The 21,061-nt window shown below is 35.9% G+C and overlaps 1 protein-coding gene across 3 annotated transcripts in view; it reads left to right on the forward strand.

Moving 5' to 3' along the window:
• The window catches only part of CDH7 (cadherin 7), a 125,485-nt gene that overhangs the window by 95,203 nt on the left and 9,221 nt on the right, over positions 1 to 21,061 (forward strand). For all 3 annotated transcript variants that reach the window (XM_060310428.1, XM_060310427.1, XM_060310429.1), the window contains exons 8-11: positions 5,100 to 5,236; positions 6,588 to 6,709; positions 7,398 to 7,515; positions 11,628 to 11,879. In XM_060310428.1, coding sequence (XP_060166411.1) covers positions 5,100 to 5,236; positions 6,588 to 6,709; positions 7,398 to 7,515; positions 11,628 to 11,879 — 629 coding nt within the window. The remainder of the gene's footprint in view (positions 1 to 5,099; positions 5,237 to 6,587; positions 6,710 to 7,397; positions 7,516 to 11,627; positions 11,880 to 21,061) is intronic.

Genomic DNA, 21,061 nt, shown 5'->3' on the forward strand with positions numbered 1-21,061 from the left:
TATTTCTCTGTCTTTAAGCCAGTAGATCCGGAGCTGCAAAGAGTGTGCTTCTCCCAACTTCTTCAGAACACTTCCTCTCTTTTGGCTCACTCAGCCCTCCCAGATTCTAATTCAGAGAAAATTTCCCCCGCTCACTCTAAAAAGTGCCCATATTTTCTTTATTTCTCTTGGTTAAGGATTTTTTTCCCCCCTTCAGGTAACTTTATCATTAGCTAATGTCTCACACATAAATTCTTGCTTTTTGCATGTCCAGAGGGGCTGGTAGAAAATAGGGAACCCCTTTAATACTGGGGGTATCTCAAGTCCTTGTGATTAAGAAATATAATAACCACTGTGACTATTTTCCATGGTTTGTCTACTCCTGGTCCTTGCCCAGGTTTCCGCCTCTTCTCAACATAATTCCTCAGTCTCTTCCCACACCTGTCCCAGTTTCCTTCATTGAGAATAGCAATTTGTTGGTTTTCTCCTAAATACTTATTATAGATTGCTACCTTTCCAAATATTTTGTTTATATACTGTATTTCCTGAGATAGAGCGTCGCATGCAGGTCCTCCAGATTAATTGCTGAATGTATGAATGAGTGAAAGGGAGACATAAGAATATCAGAATAATTCACAAAACACCAAATACATATATATGAGGCTATTTAGTGAAAGCTAAGTAAGAGTTATAACTATTTAAAAATATACTGAATTGTGGTAAGCATTTCATGTTGTCTGTAAGTCAAATCATCATGCTGTAACCTTAAACTTATATAGTGCTGTATGTCGATTATATCCCAATAAAACTGGAAGAAAAAAATTTAAAAGAAATAAAAAATAAAGATACACTCAAGTTATAAGTGGAAGCTACAGAGTTTATGATTTAGAAATAATTAGTATTTGGATGATAGAAACTTTGGTGTCCATTCTTCTCAAAATTTATAGAAGCACAGGTGATAACTACATCCCCAAAAGATATAGGGGTTTTTCTGAGGTGAACAGAAGTTGGAGATATTTAACATATTAAATGAATTCTCAAGTTTAATATCCTTTATTCGAATGCTGGGAGTTTTGAGACTATTGATAATAGAGGCAAATGTTTTAGTTATTGACTTTAGCTCAGTGGGGGATTACATGAACTCATTAAGACAGATATATGCCAAGTTCAAGGCCTTTTTGCTTTGTAAGAATCTAAAAGTCTGTGTTTTCCTGAATATACAAACATTACCATAGTAGTTTGAAAAAAATGGACAATTCAGGCTTTTAGTATTGGCTCAATGATGCATGAGTGCATGGGTGTTGAGTTACAATCTTCATGTCAAACATTAATATTAATTATTCTATTACCATTGGATTATATATATATCTATATAATATATATTTATACATATAATTAATTATATATGTATAATTGTTGCATACATAGAGAGAGAATATGTTAATACTATGAAATATTGGCATATAATGTTTTGACTAAAGCAACATTTCAGAGGAGAAAATCTAGGTCTTCTATGTAATTGAAAATTAAAGTCTATTTTTAACATTAAATAAACTCATTTCTTGTTTTCAGGGCTGTTGTGTGGGAAGTAGATTGTAGACAATAAGAATTGAAGTATGTTGATAAGGAGTAAAAAGATGCAAAGTCTAGGCTAAAGTAGGCGGTAGCTTGGAATGATATCTACCGTCAAGTACTATTGACAACTTGGATGCAGGGACAAGAAAGAAAAACAAATCTAGGTTTTTAGTTTGAGTAAGCAAGTGACTGGTAGTGTCATTTGCTCAGGTGGAAACGCGTGAGGGAGGAGGAGGTTTGGGCGTTGCTAGGAGACAACATTGGTCTGGGCATGTTACATTTCAGTGCATATTGTGTATTTATGTGGTTCTACTAAGTAATTCAGTACGTAAGTTTGGTTGGCCAAGGAGATTTTATATAAATGTAGGTGTCATCAAAAATATAGAAGTGAGTTAAGCTATAGGACTCTGTAAGTTGCAAGGAAAAGTGTTTTTCCAAGAAGAGAAGGGAATCCGTGGGAAAGGTTTCGGGGGAGTGTGAGTAGTCAGAGGTCTCAAAGGGGAGGGTAAACTAGCCGAGGTGACTGAAAGGAGCAGAGAGTGAGGTAGGAGAACAACAGGGAATACGTGGTATTAATAAAGGCAGAAGGAGAATGTGTTTTGAGGAGTCATCAGTGGTCAATTGCGGTAAATTTAAATGAGATAGAAAGTAATAAAAGAACAGAAAAGTGAACCATGGATTTGACAATATGGAGGCCAACGATGAACTTGACACAAATGGAAGAAATTTGTTTTTTAAAATAGAAAACACACATGTTTTTGATTCAAATAAAGCTATATAGATGGAAAAGGATCCAAATCCCAGGAAAAACATTCTTGAGGTCAGCAGATAGGGTGGATAGCTCAAGTAGAATGGTTTGATTTTGATTTGAATAAAGACACTTAGCTACAATAAAAGGATGCTAAGTAGAGGGTATGGGGAAACTCAAGATTTATTTTTCCTCTCATATCTCATGTAGCACAGATCCTGGAGGTGAGGGCGAGTACATTTTGTACTGCCTTTGCCATTTTCAAACTATTTAATTTTCTTTTCCCTTTCAAACTCTCAACTCTTTTGTAGACTGCATCACCATACTTTACTCAAAATCTTTCATGTTGCTAGCAACCATCAAATATATAGTAATCACACTGATTTGTTGAGGATTTTAGTACGCAGATTATTTTATTTCTCCCCACCGTCACTTTTGGCTTCTCACTTTCTTGGTCGTCTTGGCTTTAGTGATCTGTTTCTCTGCCTCAGTTTTGTCATAGATTCTTATGAACATAGCCTTGGCTTGCTAACTCTCATAGATACACTACTACTGTTGAAAATCGACTTCAGGCATCTCATTCTCTGTCAGCTACTTCCCACTCCAGCAATTCTGCATCCTGGTAAAGTCCCACCACCGATTGGTGCTACCAGAATCTTCTCGATGTCAGTCTGCCTTCTCTTATTTCCTCAGTTCTCTCTTACAAACTTAGAGACCGTGGACCTTCATTATCATCACTCACATGTTGGTACCCTTATCCTCCTAACCCTCCTCTCCTCTCATTGTCCATGACTGGTTAAACCCAACCCTCTCCTTTTTATGCATCTTTGAATACTTAGATGAGAACAAAGCAAGACAGACAAACGGGATGACTGGTTTTACATTAAGTCAATGGACATAAGTCTCAAAGGGGCAATCCACGATGCTCAGCTATTCCATTATATTCTCCCTAGTATATGCATTTTTGTCTCTTCTAAAAAAAAGGAATTTTCTCTCCTCCTCAAACCACCTTCTCCTCTCTGTCTCAGCTGACAACCTTGTCTCCTATGCCATCAAGAAAACAGAAGCCATCAAAAATAACTTGGTCATATTCTCAAATACCTGTTGCTGCACAAAAACAATATTTGTTGATCTGTGGTCAGTTTTTTGGTAACATTTTCCTATGCCTTCTCTTTCCTTTTTAAGTTTCTTGCATCTTGTTATATAGCAGACTAGTAGTAGATGATTCGTAGTTGAACTACTATGGAAACAGAATACTTTCTGAAATTGGGTGTGTTTATGTTTGTTCATTTGTTCATTTGTGTAATTATGTTTTTAAATGAGAGTCCTTATTTCACCCACCTAGAAAGACAAGGGCATTTGAAGACAGTCATTAATGAGGGAAGGGTGAATTTTGTATATGAATCAAAAAATAGCATAATTGAACAAGAATACGAGTAGAGTGGTAGTTATTTACTAATATTTAGATAATTTTGAGAAAATCCTTTACATGCCAAAATATTTATGTAATTTGAGGCATTCTACTTTTTTAAAAAATTTTTATTTTGGATTATAGTTGATTTACAATGTTGTGTTAGTTTCAGGTGTACAGCGAAGTGATTCAGTTATACATATACATATATCCATTCTTTTTCAGACTCTTTTCCTATATAGGTCATTACAGAATATTGAGTAGAGTTCCCTGTGCTATACAGTAGGTCTTTGTTGATTATATCATATATGTTAATCCCAAACTACTAATTTATCTCTGCCCCTACATTTCCCCTTTGGTAACCATAAGTTTGTTTTCAAAGTCTGTGAGTCTGCTTCTGTTTTTTGTTTTTTTTCTGCTTCTGTTTTGTAAACAAGTTCATTCGTATCCCTTTTTTAGATTCCACATATAAGTGATATCATATGATATACGTCTTTTTCTGTCTGACTTACGTCACTTAGTATGATAATCTCTAGGTCCATCCATGTTGCTACAAATGGCATTATTTCATTCTTTTTAATGGCTGAGTAATATTTCATTGTATATATGTACCACATCTTCTTTATCCATTCCTGTATTGATGGACATTTAGGCTGCTTCCATGTCTTGGCTATTGTAAATAGTGCTGCTATGCACATTGGGGTGCATGTACCTTTTCGAATTGTGGTTTTCTCTGGATATATGCACAGGAGTGGAATTGTTGGACCATACGATAGTTCTATATTTAGTTTTTTAAGGAGCCTTAATACTGTTCTCCATAATGGTTGTACCAATTTACATTCCCACCAACAGTGTAGGAGGGTTCCCTTTTCTCCACACTGAGGGGTTCTGCTTTGAAACATGTCTGTGGAACCCTGGTCAAGGCCCCTGAGTGAGCAATATAAAAACAGAAAGGTTAAGACCAACCTGGTGTTATTAAAACAAAAGATGTTTCTAAGTATATGTGAATGGGTTAGATGTCTACATATGTTTCCTTTTAGAGGGACCTCTGATCGTGACCAGGGCTACTAAATCTGATGAGAATGTCTTTTAGGAGCCACAGTCTGGAGTTTATAATGGCATATTCAAATCCACTGTGAAGATAATTATACTATTGTCTTTATTTTGTACTGTTGGACAGAAAAGCAGAGATTACTGACAAGCAGGTTATGAATCAACTGGAACACTGGTGAAGTTTTAAACTAGACATATTTTATGTTAGTATGACAGATTGTGGAGTCAGCAGAATTTGATGATTGGCTGTGCAATTAATGAAATAAATTCAGCAAATTATAATCAAACAAAAAATATTGAAGTGGTTGGTTTTTTTTTTTAATATTCAATTAGGTATTCAATTGACAGAAACACAGACTTGGAGAGATACTTCAATATTGATGCCAACAGTGGAGTTATTACAACTGCCAAATCTCTGGATCGAGAGACAAACGCTGTTCATAATATCACAGTCCTTGCAATGGAGAGCCGTAAGTTGTAACGTTTAACGTTAAATTAGGATGGGGAGGACATTGAGAGTGGAGAATGGGTTGACATGAGTTTACAGTTGCGACTTGAATTTTACTAGGTGTTTGTTTGAATTCAGCAAAATTTTGAAATTTTCTAATTTCAAGCTGCGAAATATTTATATTCTCTAACTTTATTCGCTAATACTTACAAAGTTAGTGAAAAGAGGTTACCATAAAATAATGGGCCCGAGTTACCCTCAGAGGGCTTCTGCTTGTTTTGTGGTCATACTTTGTGCTGCATTTATACTGACATGGGGGTTGGTCCCATAGTTTATAAAAAAATAGTAAATTGATCTCTAACCAAGACACCCAGATTTCTACATGGAACTAATTTTGGTCCTTGATAAGAAAAACATTGAGAGAACAATGCATAATTATACTGTGTGCATGTTATATACATATAGGTACATAATAGGTACATTATACACATATACATTATATGTGTATACACATATACACATATACATTATATATGTATATACACATAATATATACACATATAGGTACATAATAGGTACATAATATATACACATATTCATATAAAAATCGGCTCTAGCATCAAAGAATATTGAAATTCCTGGCTTGTCACTGTGTGTGTGTGTATGACATTTGTATCAGAGTTTCCATGGCTCCCTTTAAAGTCTACAGTGTTGTGGTTCTAGATTTTATTCAAGTCTTAGTCATTTCCTTATTAGATTGTGCTTTAGAGAGGCAAACATTTTTGGTTGATTCTAATCGTTTTAAATATGAGTTTCCTAAGTAAGATGGGGTTGGAGTAATAGCTTTACTCTGAGCACAAGCAGACCGTGGAGATATTGTGGGTTCGGTTCCGGGCACCACAGTAAAGTGAATATCACAATGAAGGAGTCACACAGATGTTTTGGTTTCTCAGTGCATATGAAAGTTGTGTTTATACTATACTGTAATCGGTTAAGTATATAATAACTAGCATTATGTCTAAAAAAACAATGTTTACACTTTATTTAAAAAAGACTTTATTGCCAAAAAATGCTAACTGTCGTGTGATCCTTCAGCAAGTTATAGTAGGAACATCAAAGATCACGATCACAGATCACCATAACACATATGATAATAATAATAAAGTTTGAAATATTATGAGAATTACCAAAATGTGACAGAGACACAAGGTGAGCAAGTGTTATTGGAAAAATGGGACCAATTGACTTGCTCGATGAAAGGTTGCCACAAACCTTCAATTTGTAAAACACACAGTATCTGCAAAGCGCATTCAAGTGAAGTGCAATAGAACGAGGTGTGCCTGTAAATGATAAAACGTTTTCCCGTTTATTAGAGAATCCATCTCAGATAGGAAGAGGCTACGTGGCCATCACTATACTTGACATCAATGACAACGCCCCTGAATTTGCCATGGACTATGAAACCACCGTGTGTGAAAATGCCCAGCCAGGCCAGGTGAGAGTCTCCAGAACGCCACGCTCCTCGTTCGCGATTCCGTTGAAGATGCCCAGCGGCGGTTGCCTTTGAAATCCTACCAGCTTTAAGATAAAATATAATCAGCATGTTTCAGCAAAACTCACGCTTTGATGTGTAGCATAAACTAATATTAAAGGAACTTTCAAATTCTGTTTAATTGGGATGATGAAAATTCCTCTGGAAGAAAAGGTAAACGTTGTAAAAGCCGTGCTAAACGGTTAAGGGCTTAGGTTTTTTTAAGGAGAAATACAGCATGTTACGGCACGTTAAGCTCGATTGGGCCGCTTCCCACATTACACAGCGGGGCTTAGGTACCTTGAAGTTGTAAGAATTAAGTGCAGTGTAATCTTGTGGTTTGGTCCACTCATCCATATTCCCAGTGTCCTGTGATGCTTACTGACATGGTGTAATCAGTTGGTACAGCTTATTTCTGAGGTTCACAAAAGTAAATTCAAATATGAATTTTGAAAAGGACATGATTTGATTTTCAGAGCCCTTTTTAGATTGGGTTCATATTAGTACACCTGACACCGCCACCTGCCCCCTCTCCTCCCACAGCTCAGTCAGGAAGATGGTATTTCTCATCCGTGTAAAGTTGCTCTGTCCTGCCTCACAAAACAGCCGAGCACACCAACATGCTTTCAAGTTTTACATTCTCTGTTCCTAGGTTATCCAGAAAATCAGTGCTGTCGATAAAGATGAGCCATCCAATGGACACCAGTTTTATTTCAGCTTAACAATGGATGCAACGAATAACCACAACTTCTCACTGAAAGATAACAAAGGTAAGGTATAATTTTTTTCGTCAGAGGAGGCAACAGGTAGAAGCTTTCTAAGCAAGTACTTTTTCTCACTCAGGAATGCTGATAATGTAATTTTTGTTTTCTTCATACCAGCGAGGACATTAATTAAAGGGCGGTGAGCCCCTTAAGTAATTTTTATCTATGGATTTGCTGTCATGAAGAAGGAACTGCTACTTAAATCATTTTAGGCCTAAATCCAAAGAAGGGGGGAAGCCAGATCCATCTCTCTCTCTTTTCTTCTAGACATTTGCTTCCTTACTTGTGTACCAAGCTCTTTATGCAGAGTATCTATGGATGGTTGAGGACCAGCTAAATGCCTTAACAAGGATTATACTACCTAGGCATAACCCGAGAGGTTAGGAAAATAATTGGACAACCCATTTCAACCTAAATCAACTTTGACTTAATATTTCAATGCCAACATCAGTTATCATTTTATTTTTAACATAAAAATGAAAGTAATCCATGCAAATAACAAATATACTCTTTATGCAAAGAAATATAAAATTACAAAAGAAGAATTCCCTATCCTCCCAAATCCTGTTTCTCTGCTTCAAAGATAAACACTCTTAATCAGTTTTATAAATGTCATTATAGAAACATTATTACAAATACCTATAGGTAGATTCTGGTTTTGCTCAATTATATAAACATATATATATACTTCTAGACATAGAGACAGTATATAGATAATTGTAAAAACTTTCAAAGGAAGCATGAGAACTTGCTATCTATTGTCTAATTTTGAATACATTTCTCTCTCTCTCTCTCTCTCTCTCTCTGTATAGAGAAAGGATTATACCCCAACAATATAGGAAATGTAATTCTTCAAGTTTGAATGTGTTACTCAGCTTTCAGATAAACAAAATGTAGAAATTTGTTAGTTAAGTCTGGCTTCTCTAAAAATACTTGCTTTCAGGAGATGGACATTATAATGCTTTTGCCTGAAGTCACCACTTATTTTACTGCAGGAAATTCAACTTTGGCCTCAGAAATTCAATCTGAAAATAATATATGTTTCTGATCCCACTCTCTGCTAAATGAGGATACTGTCTTTTTCCTGTAGTAACATAAAAGGAAGCACATTCTCTGTGTGGGTAATCCCAAACCCTCTGACTTAATCATAGTTGGAAAGGACAATTCTCAGCATTTGCATTCATCCAGCACAAATGCAGAGAGGGGAGTTTATGATTTTCCCAAGAAGGGTCTGAACGTTTCCCCCATTTGTTATCATCCAGTACCACCATGATTGTAGGACAGCACAGGAACTAAAATGGCTGGATTTCCAGGACATTGACACAGCCACACAGTTGAAAGATTTCCCCAAGGGCAAGCCTAGAGCTCCCTCATCTGTGGGAATCTTGGAGGAAAACATAAGGAATAGGAAGAAAGAACGTCAGTTCATCCGTTGACTTCCATTTTAGGAAGCACATACAGAACATGATGAATTTTATGATCTCTTTTGTGAACATTATGTTCCTCAACATGGGAACATTGCTGTAAATTTAAAAATCATATACATCAGATATTGGGCATTTTAGCATGTGCTCCTCAACGTGTCGTGTGTGTGTGTGTGTGTGTGTGTGAGATTTGATGTCAGGCATGTTAGGTTACAAATCAACAACTCTGAAAAAACTTTGTGTATCAAATCATAAATATGTATAACATCTGAATGGTTGTAAGGCAAAGACTAGGGGTGTGTCAAGGGTACAGAAACATACTCGACAATATGCTTCAACAACTCCATGTGTAGTTTTTCAACGAACACTCTTGAATTCATACATTTTAAAATAAAAGATTTGTTTACATAAAAACCTACCAGCTGGAATCTGAAAACCAAACACTTTTCTTCCTACTACATTTTATAATTCCAGTCTCATGTGCGCTTGCTGTTCTGTGCTGTTCGAGACAGAACAGATTTCAGCTTGCTCTTTCATTAGAGTATTGTTCATTCTTTCATGTCACTGGATAAAGCACACTGGGTAAAACTATGGTCCTGGTGTTCCTTCTTTTCCATTATATTTTCATTAATTGCTCTAAAGTTTAAAATCACATAAATTCCATTATTAATTAATTAAGACAAGTTAACTGGACAAACTGTTAGCAGATTAAGAAATCTATTTCTGATATAGAAATCACAGTTGTGTCATACAGACTTACTGATCACTGTTAAGTTTCATAATTACCATAATAGGTTAGATGAAACAGAATATTGAATATATTATAAATTAAACACTAATGACCTGTTTTATCACTGACAAAATGTTTATATACATGGTGTTTTGGTAACCCTATGTACCAGTACGGATTTTTTAAAAATTACCCAATAATTCCTCTTTTGACTATCTATGCATATTCATTTTAATTAAAACTAGAGTGGCTTATTTTACTTACTTCTATATTGGGCTTGGAACTTGTCCAAGAAAAGATGGATTGGAAATTTCACCTATGCTATCTGATGATGATGCAAAAATACTTAACCTGTTAATTTTTATTATCTTCTTTATAAGCATATGGTTTGAAATGTTAAGATTAGTAAAAAGGTATATGTAATTTTTACAGAGTTGCAGGTAATGTAATAAATGATGTATAAACATTTCCCCATTCAGTTTTACTTTATAACTGTTTCTTTGGATATAACATATAGCATGACATAAATGTATTAAAATGTATTCACATGAACCAATATTTGGAAATACAGCTCTCTGTCAAAAGAAGCTAAGGAGAGTGACTTAAGTCAGATAAAGTTTTTTTTAATTAATTTATTTTTTTAACGTCTTTATTGGAGTATAATTGCTTTACAATGGTGTGTTAGTTTCTGCTGTATAACAAAGTGCATCAGCTATACATACACATATATCCCCATATCCCCTCCCTCTTGCGTCTCCCTCCCACCCTCCCTATCCCACCCCTCTAGGTGGTCACAAAGCACCGAGCTGATCTCCCTGTGCTATGTGGCTGCTTCCCACTAGCTATCTTTTACGTTTGGTCATGTATATATGTACATGCCACTCTCACTTCGTCCCAGCTTACCCTTCTCCCTCCCTGTGTCCTCAAGTCCACCTCTACATCTGTGTCTTTATTCCTGTCCTGGCTAGGTTCTTTAGAACCATTTTTTTTTTTTTTTAGATTCCATATATATGTGTTAGTATACAGTATTTGTTTTTCTCTTTCTGACTTACTTCACTCTGTATGCCAGTCTCTAGGTCCATCCACCTCACTACAAATAACTCAATTTCGTTTCTTTTTATGGCTGAGTAATATTCCATTGTATATATGTGCCACATCTTTATCCGTTCATCTGTCAGTGGACACTTAGGTTGCTTCCATGTTCTGGCTATTGTAAATAGTGCTGCAATGAACACTTTGGTACATGACTCTTTTTAAATTCTGTTTTCCTCAGGGTATATGCCCAGTAGTGGGACTGCAGGGTCATATGGTAGTTCTATTTTTATTTTTTAAGGAACCTCCATACTGTTCTCCATAGTGGCTGTATCAATTTACATTCCCACCAACAGTGCAAGAGGGTGCCCTTTTCTCCACACCCTCTCCAGCATTGTTTGTAGATTTTTTGATGATGGCCATTCTCACTGGTGTGAGATGATATCTCATTGTAGTTTTGATTTGCATTTCTCTAATGATTAATGTTGTTGAGCATTCTTTCATGTGTTTGTTGGCAATCTGTATATCTTCTTTGGAGAAATGTCTATTTAGGTCTTCTGCCCATTTTTGGATTGGGTTGTTTTTTGATACTGAGCTGCTTGTAAATTTTGGAGATTAATCCTTCATTGCTTCATTTGCAAATATTTTCTCCCATTCTGAGAGTTGTCTTTTCGTCTTGTTTATGGTTTCCTTTGCTGTGCAAAAGCTTTTAAGTTTCATTAGGTCCCATTTGTTTATTTTTGTTTTTATTTCCATTTCTCTAGGAGGTGGGTCAAGAAGGATCTTGCTGTGATTTATGTCATAGAGGGTTCTGCCTGTGTTTTCCTCTAAGAGTTTGATAGTTTCTGGCCTTACATTTAGGTCCTTAAAGTTTGGTGGGACAGAGTCCATCAGAAATCTTGTGTTCCATGCATTTGCTTTCTTTACTCTAGACAACACAGCCTCAATTCTCACCAGGAGAAATGGCTTCCGGAGACAGGAGCAATCTGTTTATTATCTGCCAGTCTTCATCGTGGACAGTGGATCACCTTCACTTAGCAGCACCAACACCCTCACCATCCGTGTCTGTGACTGTGATGCAGATGGGGTAGCCCAGACCTGCAACGCCGAGGCCTACGTCCTCCCTGCTGGCCTCAGCACGGGAGCCCTGATCGCAATACTGGCCTGTGTCCTGACGTTACTGGGTAGGTACTGTTTGCAATGCTTGCTCTGTAAGAGCAGTCACACCACCATAGGTCAGAACTTTTTTCTTTTCCTCTTCATACCTTTTGAGAACATATGCAGATATTCTAATCCATGGTATTTGGGTCACAGAGCAATCTATGATCACTGGCCACACTTTCCAGTGATAACTCAGAAAAATTATCAATTTCATTTTTTTAAAAAGTGACGATAAATGGCTTATGTTTAAAATTGAATTTTTTCAAGATTTTTAAAACACTATATCTCCCAGCTGTTTGCTTTAGAATTCCGGGAACTGTATTAGAGTAAAGAAAATTTTTTCTATGTTGCTTTGATAATATGCTTATTTTAGAAATAATGGCCTTGGGTGGAATCTATGATATTTAATTCCTTAAGACATGAACACTCTTTATATTAGTCTCTATTCTTGCCTGTGTGTTTGAAATACATAATGAAAAAAGACCAATGAATATGGGGGCTTAAAAAAAAAGAAATGATGGCTTTACATCCTACCTCTCTTAAGATTTAAGGTGGGTTTTATAATTATTTGCGAATCTTAAAAGGTTTGAAATTTCAGCAGGGCAAAATTTCCCAAGAAGAATTTACATTTAATTATACTTTTCCATGATTACTTTGTTATGTGGTTAGGTTAGATTTATAACTCATATTAGAATTGCAGTTTTATAAGAGATTATGCAGCATCCTTTTAAAAATTGGGAGGTATCCAACATGGGCATTGGGTAATGGGTTTATTCCTTTGCATTCTGTGAGGGCAAAGTGTACCTTCCTACAGCAAGGACAGTAAGCATTTAATTTTGCATCTGAGCCTGTACTCTGTGTTTTCTTGGGGTTTAATATAATTTGTAAATTCACTTATATTTTTGTAAATGCAGAATTTAGCAATGGGAGTCATAACTGTATAATGGTTAAAAACAAGATTTATGGAGTTCGATAAAACCTAGCTTTTATGACTGCCTCCAATATGTACTAGCTCTTCACCAGGAAAACATTACTTCTTCTAAGGCTAGCTTCTTAATCTCAAAGGGGAAAAGAATAGAACTAGACGCATAAGCTTGTTGTGAAAATTAAATGAGATAATTCATGTGCCAACCATCTAGTGAACATTGAGTAAATTTTAAGTGTTATCAATGAAGCAAGTTCTCAACCTATTAACCAAGCTAAGACATACTCACTAATACACTGTGTAAATGATCTCATAAAAATGGAAGCTATTATCTTCTATAACTTCAGCTAGCCAAATAAATCTAGAAGGAAGTAAACTTTTTTTCATATAGCTTCACATAGATCGCCAAAACTTTTAGAAATTCATTAGAAATGGCAAATAATTCCCAATTAAAGTCTAATTAGAGTATAAGGGACTAAGTAAGTTGAAAAATATGGAACCATTGCAAAGTGCTTATTATTTCTCTATCAGGTTTCAAAAAATATTAATAAGAGGTAAGTTGTGTATTTTATAGTAGCTGGATAACCTAGATGAGAAGATAAAGATTTTTCTTTGTGGTGTTTTCTGTTTGGTTTTTAATTTTATTGGTATATAGTTGTTAGTTTCAGGTGTACAGCAAGGTGAATCTGTTTTATTATATATATATAAAAGAATGGAGATTTTTTTTCATTTTTTGATTCTTTTCCCATAAAGCTTATTACAGAATATAGAGTTCCCTGTGCTGCTCTGATCTTTATGTTTTGTTTCCTTCTACTAACTTTAGATTTTGTTTGTTCTTTCTCTAGTTGCTTTAGGTGTAAGGTTAGGTTTGAGATTTTTCTTGTTTCCTGAGGGTAAGATTTTATTGCTATAAACTTCCCTCTTAGTACTGCTTTTGCTGTGTCCCATAAGTTTTAGATCGTCATGTTTTTGTTGTCATTTCTCTCTAGGTATTTTTTTTTATTTCCTGATTTCTTCAGTGATCCATTGGTTGTTTAGTAACATATTGTTTAGCCTCCACATGTTTGTGTTTTTTAGGGTTTTTTTCCTGTAAATTTATAATCTTATAGCATTGTTGTTTGAAAAGATGATTTCAGTTTTCTTAAATTTACTGAGGCTTGATTTGTGGCCCAAGATGTGGTCCATCTTGAGAAGAAGTGTATTCTGCTGCTTTTCGATGGAATGTCCTATAAATATCAATTAGGTCCATCTGGTCTAATGTGTCATTTAAGGCCTGTGTTTCCTTACTGATTTTCTGTCTGAACAATCTGTCCATTGGTGTAAGTGGTGTATTAAAGTCCCCCACCATTATTGTGTTCCTGTCGGTTTCCCCTTTTATGGCTGTCAGAATTTGCCTTGTATATTGAGGTGCTCCTATGTTGGGTGCATATATATTTACAATTGTTATATCTTCATCTAGGATTGATCCCTTGATCGTTATGTAGTGTCCTTCCTTGTCTCTTGTAAGTCTTTAAAGTCTATTTTGTCTGAGTATTGCTATACCAGCTTTCTTTTGATTTCCATTTGCATGAAATGCCTTTTTCCATACCCTCATTTTCAGTATGTATGTGTTCCTAGATGTGAAGTGGGTCTCTTGTAGACAGCATATATACAGATCTTATTTTTCTATCCATTCAACCAGTCTGTCTTTTGGTTGGAATATTTAATCCATTTACATTTAAGGTAATTCTTGATATGTATGTTCTTATTGCCATGTGTTAATTGTTTTGGAATTGTTTTTTTAGGTCTTTTTTGTTTCATTCTTTTGTTCTCTTGTGCTTTGATGACTATCTTTAGCATTGTGTTTGGATTCCTTTTTCTTTTTCGTGTGTATCTTGTTTTTGGTTTGCAGTTCTTATGAGGTTTTGATATAGTTATATATATATGTATGTATGTGTGTGTATATATATATATAGAGAGAGAGAGAGAGAGAGGAGGTTTCAAGTTTCTGGTCTCTTAATTTCAAATGCATTTCCCATTTCCTGTATTTGTACCCTCCTCTTCTCATGGTTGCTGGTCTTGATAACATATTTGTGTGTAGATGATTTCCTACTTTTACTGTACGTTTGCCTTTAGTGGTGAGCTTTCCCATTTGTGATTTTCTTGTTTCTAGTTGTGGCCACATTTTTTTTTTCTTTCCTGCCTAGAGAAGTTCCTTTAGTGTTTGTTGTAAAGCTGGTTTGGTGGTGCTGAATTATCTTAGCTTTTGCTTGTCTGTAAAAATTTTGATTTCTCTGTTGCATCTGAATGAGAGCCTTGCTGGGTATATAGCATTCTTCATTGTAGGTTTTTCCCTTTCATCACTTTAAATATATCATGCCACTCCCTTCTGGCCTGCAGAGTTTCTGCTGAGAAATCAGCTGATAACCTTATAGGGATTCCTTTGTATGTTGCTTTTCCCTTGCTGCTTTTAATATTTTTTCTTTGTATTTAATTTTTGTCAATTTGATTAATGTGTGTCTTGGCATGTTACTCCTTGGGTTTATCCCATATGGGACTCTCTGTGCTTCCTGAACTTGAGTGTTTCCTTTCTCATATTAGGGAAGTTTTCAGCTATAATCTCTTCAAATATTTTCTCAGGCCCTTTCTCTTCTACTTCTGGGATCTCTATAATGTGAATGTTGGTGTGTTTAATGTTGTTTTAATGTTTTATGTGTTTGTGGTCTCCTTTCCACAGGCTGCAGGTTTGTATTAATAGTTCCTTTTACTTCTGGTGTCTGCCCCCTGGTGGGTGAGGATGGTCCAGGGACTTGTGCAGACTTCCTAGGGGGAGGGACTGGTACTGGCCCTATGTCCAAAAAGGACATAGGTAGATGATGTGTGGATGACTCCTTTTGAACTTGACTAGCTTATCACAGACAGTTTAGATTATACCTGATTTCAAAGGAGTAAGATAAAATTGTATTACCTAGAATTTAATCATGCACAGCAGTTAACTTTTTTGTTTTTAAAGGGTGTCCCTCTAATGAAGCCTACTTCATTTTAGAAAATACTTTCATCTGTGACTTAGGCATTCCTTGCAATTTATATTTCTTGGTGATTCTAATTCATTTAAAATAATTATGTAGCTGTTACTGAAAGTAAGTGAAATAGTTGTATTAGACTTCATTCTTGCATATGATAGATATGAGTGTGTGTGTACATACATACATACATTTCAGGGTAAAGTCATAGGTTTGGGGGATTTTAAGTAGGACTAGTCTTTTTGTTAAATTTGAGCATTTTCCTTATAGAGACACTAGTTGAGGAACGCCTCTTGCACTTCTAAAAATCAAATGTTTATGTTCCATAGTTTATTCATTTTTTTTAAAGTTTCTACAAGAACAAGTCAAAACAGAGCCTGTTGTACTGAAATACAGTTTGGATCCCAATGCTTCTGTCTACAGCTTCCTCTTCCCAGTAAGGATTCTGCCTAGTAATCTGTATGTTCAAATATTAGCATTTCAGTTTAGAAAGAGTATCTTGCCACCTGATTGATTAACTTTTTAGAGCAGATAACCAGGACCTTTTACTCTTTTGCTTCTGTCTCTTCTGTTATAGGCTCTGGGTTTTTATGACAGGCGCCAGAGCCAGTACTCAGGGGTGCAGATGGGATGCACAGCCTGGTATGAACCTGACTTCTGATGCACAAATGACTCATTTTTTACAACACCTCCTTTCTAGACACTAGGCACCAGTGTTTGTAACTCATTCCTTTTCAGGGTTCCGAACAAATATTGTTAGAAAAAAGCAAGGTGAAGAGGGGAGAAGAATTTGAGGATCAAGTTCAATTTAAGAGTGAAACTGGGGACACATCTGCACTTTAGACGCCTAAAAAAAGCATGCTTCACTACATGCCAAGTTTGTGTTCCACTGATGTGATAAATTAAAGCTACTTGTAACATAGAAGGGGGTGTACTGAAGGTTTCAGAATATTACTGGGAGGCATCACAGAAATCATTTCCAGCCCTTTGCAGAGGAGGAAAAAGAGGTATAATTTAGTGGCTGTTAAGTCATCAGATTCTAGGTCTCCTTTTCTCAATTACTGCTTTTGGATTAAACTAAAAGAAATACACCTTGCAAGTATTTTTTTAAAAGCTGTTCACATGTAGTTCTTTTTTTTTTCTCAAGATTTGAAGTGAAATTGGATTTGTCGGTCTTCACCTGTATTTGTATTCTTCTAAGTTTATGGGTGAATTCTTTTCTGATTTCTCTCTCCTTCTCACTCTTGCTGTCATCCTCTATAATTTATTTGCACCTGAATTCTCTGAGATGATCCAAAAATCAGAACATGAGGTTTCCTTTATTTACACTGAGTACACTTGAACGGGAGATGTTATTTTCATATTCAAAGTGCATGATAAAATTATCAAGCAGATGCCGCAATTATTTTTCATGTAGAAAAATGTCATCAATATATGGCAAGATAGTTTAGTAATCTAAGGCTTGAATAACTATTTTACTCCAACAAAAATTTCATTATGCATTTTCACATAATTTTTTAAAATTTTTTAAATTTATTTTTTTAGCCATGCCTCACAACATATGGGATCTTAGTTCCCTGACCAGGGACCGAACCCATGTCTCCTGCATTGGAAGCATCGAGTCATAACCACTGGACCACCAGGGAAGTCCTGTCATAGTAAAATTTGTAATTGTTGATATACCCAGTTTTTTTCCTACCAGGCTGAAAGCACTTAAAAAATAAAACCCAAAATCTATGAATGACTGACCTTAAATAATTACTTCAGTGGTTTTTCCAGAAATAACTGGAAAGTATTTCAGTTGTTTTGTTTTAATGTATGGTGTCAATGTTAAATATTGCACATCTATTCAGAGAATATTACAGCTAGTTTCTTTCTGTTAGTCTGTACAGAGGAGCTTTTTCCTGTTCACTAAAACTGCCACTGAATTGACTATATATTAAGTTTTGTTCTTTCCCTATTTCAACCTTTAGGTCCAAGTAATTGAAGTCCTATAACATCCCCTCTAGCTCTTCAGACACAGTGGGGATTAATTAGACTGGCCCACCTCCAGGTTTGAGAAGGCATTTGTGGAAACCACTGTCTACTACATGGAATTCAAGCTTTTCCAGTTCCAGTGTGTCCAGGGTAGCCAGCTGGATGTTTAGCTGTCATGCACCTTTTCACTTTTCTTCCCTGATCTACCAAGACCTAAACGGTATTTGCTCTGCTCTTAACTGTGGAGACCATTCATGATTTGGTTCAACAGGAAACTATTTTCCTGGTTTTGTAAGTGACAGTGTTACTTAAGCAAAAAATGTTAAATCCCCATCGTAATCTGTAATGAAAGAACATATTTGACATAGCAGTCCTAGTGGTAATAACAGGCAGACTATAGTTGCTAATTTATTATAGCAGATGTGTTTCTTTTATTCTAAACAATGAATTACACTGAACAAGTTCATACTAAGTGCTTTACAAGTGTTGCCTAATTTAATTCTCATATTTCCTAAGCAGGTATTATTAAGTATTGTTATTGCTATTCCTACTTTTTGTATGAGAGAACTGTGTATTAGCGGAGACATGTACAATGTTATAAGGTGTCAGACCCAGGACCCAAACACAGCCCAGACTGCCTTCTGGATGTCCTTTATAAGGTATTTTTCCCTATGTATTTTCTAATCTGAAAGACCTGTGTGTCTCTGGAAGCACCTGTAGATCTGTGGATAGGGCAACTCCATCTTTGTTTCACATAGTGACTTTAGGACGTCTTTGGTGAACTCTGAGTGTCTAATTTAAAATGTCCTCCACTTACACAATTCTAAACATGTTCTCTCAAGGTTGGGAGTATGTTAAAGATGAGATTATGCTTCATTACAACCAAAATATACCAGTTGCCTTTGGGCATAAAATATTCATCGTACTTAGGTCAGTTTTTCTGTCTCACATGAGCCTTAAATGAAATCATTCTAACTCACATATTTAATGGAGAGGAATTTTGTGATACTTGTTCTGGGAAAAGGAAGGATCAATTTCAGTTGTGATTAAACTTCTTCCTGTCTTGAGACATGAAAAATAGTATCTCATATATGCATATGTTTTGCAAATCTCTGGTTTGGATCTTAAACGGCAGATCTAGATAGGTACAGTCATTGTTCTGGTGGACTGCTGACATGAGAAATCTGAAATTATCATACACTGAACAATCGTCCTACATTCCTATCTCTTACCTTGATTTAGTGCCTACTTAAGTGTTTTTTGGGTGTAATCAGTCAGCCTTCACTCTTCTGTCTGTTCCATCCTCCATAGCCAATCAGTCCCTAAGTGCTGTTAATTTTACTTTGGTTCTTGAATCTGTCTTTCTCTCCCTTGATGTTGCACCTGATTTTGTCCATGGTCCATCTTTCTGCCCCTGAATTATGGTAATTTCCCCAGTCTCTGTCAGCTCCAATCCAGGACCACAGAGAGAGTAAGCTTTTTAAAAGCAAATGTGATTGCAGCGTGCTCAGCCTAAAATAAGATTTCTGTGTCTTGCCATTGTCTACAGACTAGAGTCACCTTCTCTGTGTCTCGCCATTGTCTACAGACTAGAATCACGTTCTGTCTATGACCTAAATGCTCCCTCCCAGTTCAGCCTTTTCTCTCTCCACTCACAGTGTACTTTAGTTAAATTGCAGAGTTGCACTTTCTCAGACTCATCTTGCTTTGTTTTACCTCTTCTTATATGCTTTGCTCCTTCTTCCTGGAATACCTCTCCCCAGAATCCACAAATAGTAACTCTTTTTTTGTAGTCAAGACTTACTTCCTTTGCTTCTGAGTCCAAGCTGGGTACTGTTCCTAGGGGCTGCATAACACCTTGTATAAAACAGTCTTAGAGCATCGTTCATGGGCTGATTGGTTTGGCTCTTTGTCTATCTCCTCTGGTGGACTCCTGCTTTTGGAGGCAATGACCAAGCATTATTTCATCATTGTATACATAGCATCTCATAAAATGCAGATGTGAAATAGAGAAGGCATATGATACATGCATACTGAATGTATCCATGAATGTTTAGATGTACTCAGTAGTAGAGAAGAACATTACATTTTTGTTATTTATCCATAAGTAGTGGACCTGAATTTTCCCATAACATTCTACAGTTTTAGGCCTTTTGAGATCCAGCCTATTTCTCTAATTTTTCTGGAAAATTGATATGGCACAGGTTAAAAGCATTTAGATTATATTTTCAGATTAATAGCCCTGGAGTTATACATGGGCTCAAGAAAAAAAGATAAGAGAGAAAAATTATTGCAGTTGAGACTAAGGATACTTTAAAATTCAGTTTAAATTTCAGTTAAAAATGCTATATTTGATATCTAATTTATCTCAGTCATATACTTGAATTTTATTAATTACAAATCTTTATTCTTTGTGACTACAAATAATAGAGTGGGTTCATAAGTGCACATTCAAAGCTTGGCCCTCTGTTACTGGGGATCTATCTGATTACACAGCACATAAATCCAGACAAAATGATAAGTTGACTTCTCTCATCCTTTAAATCTTTTGCTTAGATGTCATTTCCAGTGACATCCATCTGTGATCACAGCGCGAATGCACTAGTACCCCTGTATTTTTCCTATCATTTCACTTTTTAAAACATAATTTCTTTGCTTGAAGCATTTCAGAAGTGTCACATATACTTACACGAAATCCAGATGTTCCTCACAGCCCACAAAGCAAGGCACATTCTGACACCTGCTCACCTCTTGATGGCATCAGGCTATCTGAGCCTTCACTCTCCCAGTAGGAAGAGCCACATGGCCTGTTTTTTCATGAGATTCAAACATGCCCCCATGTCCCTGAAACCTTCTTTCTGCTTCCCTTCACCTGTTGGTCTCATACTATTCTTTATGCCCCAGCTCAGTATTACCTTCAAAGAGGAAATGTCCTCACCCACTGATTAAATTAGGTGTTCCTCATGCCCATGAGTCTTTATCATGAACCTGTGTGTTTCCTTTGTAGCACATATCACAATTAGTAAATGTTTACCTTGCTCAAATATAAAAGCACCTTGAGAGTAATGACCTTAATATCTTTTTAAAATCATTATATTTTCAAGGCCTAGCATAGGGCACCCAGGAGGAAAAATATTTTGGGGAATCAGTGAATAGTACTTTTCACACTCTACTGCTTATTTTACTACCTTTGTTACGTATTTTAAGCCCCTCATGAATAGGCCTGGTATCTCTATTATTCATTATTATACCACCCAATAAATGGAAGAGAGTAGATACCAAACACATTAACTAAATTAAC

The sequence above is a fragment of the Globicephala melas genome, chromosome 13 (assembly GCF_963455315.2).
Source record: "Globicephala melas chromosome 13, mGloMel1.2, whole genome shotgun sequence".
NCBI lineage: Eukaryota > Metazoa > Chordata > Mammalia > Artiodactyla > Delphinidae > Globicephala > Globicephala melas.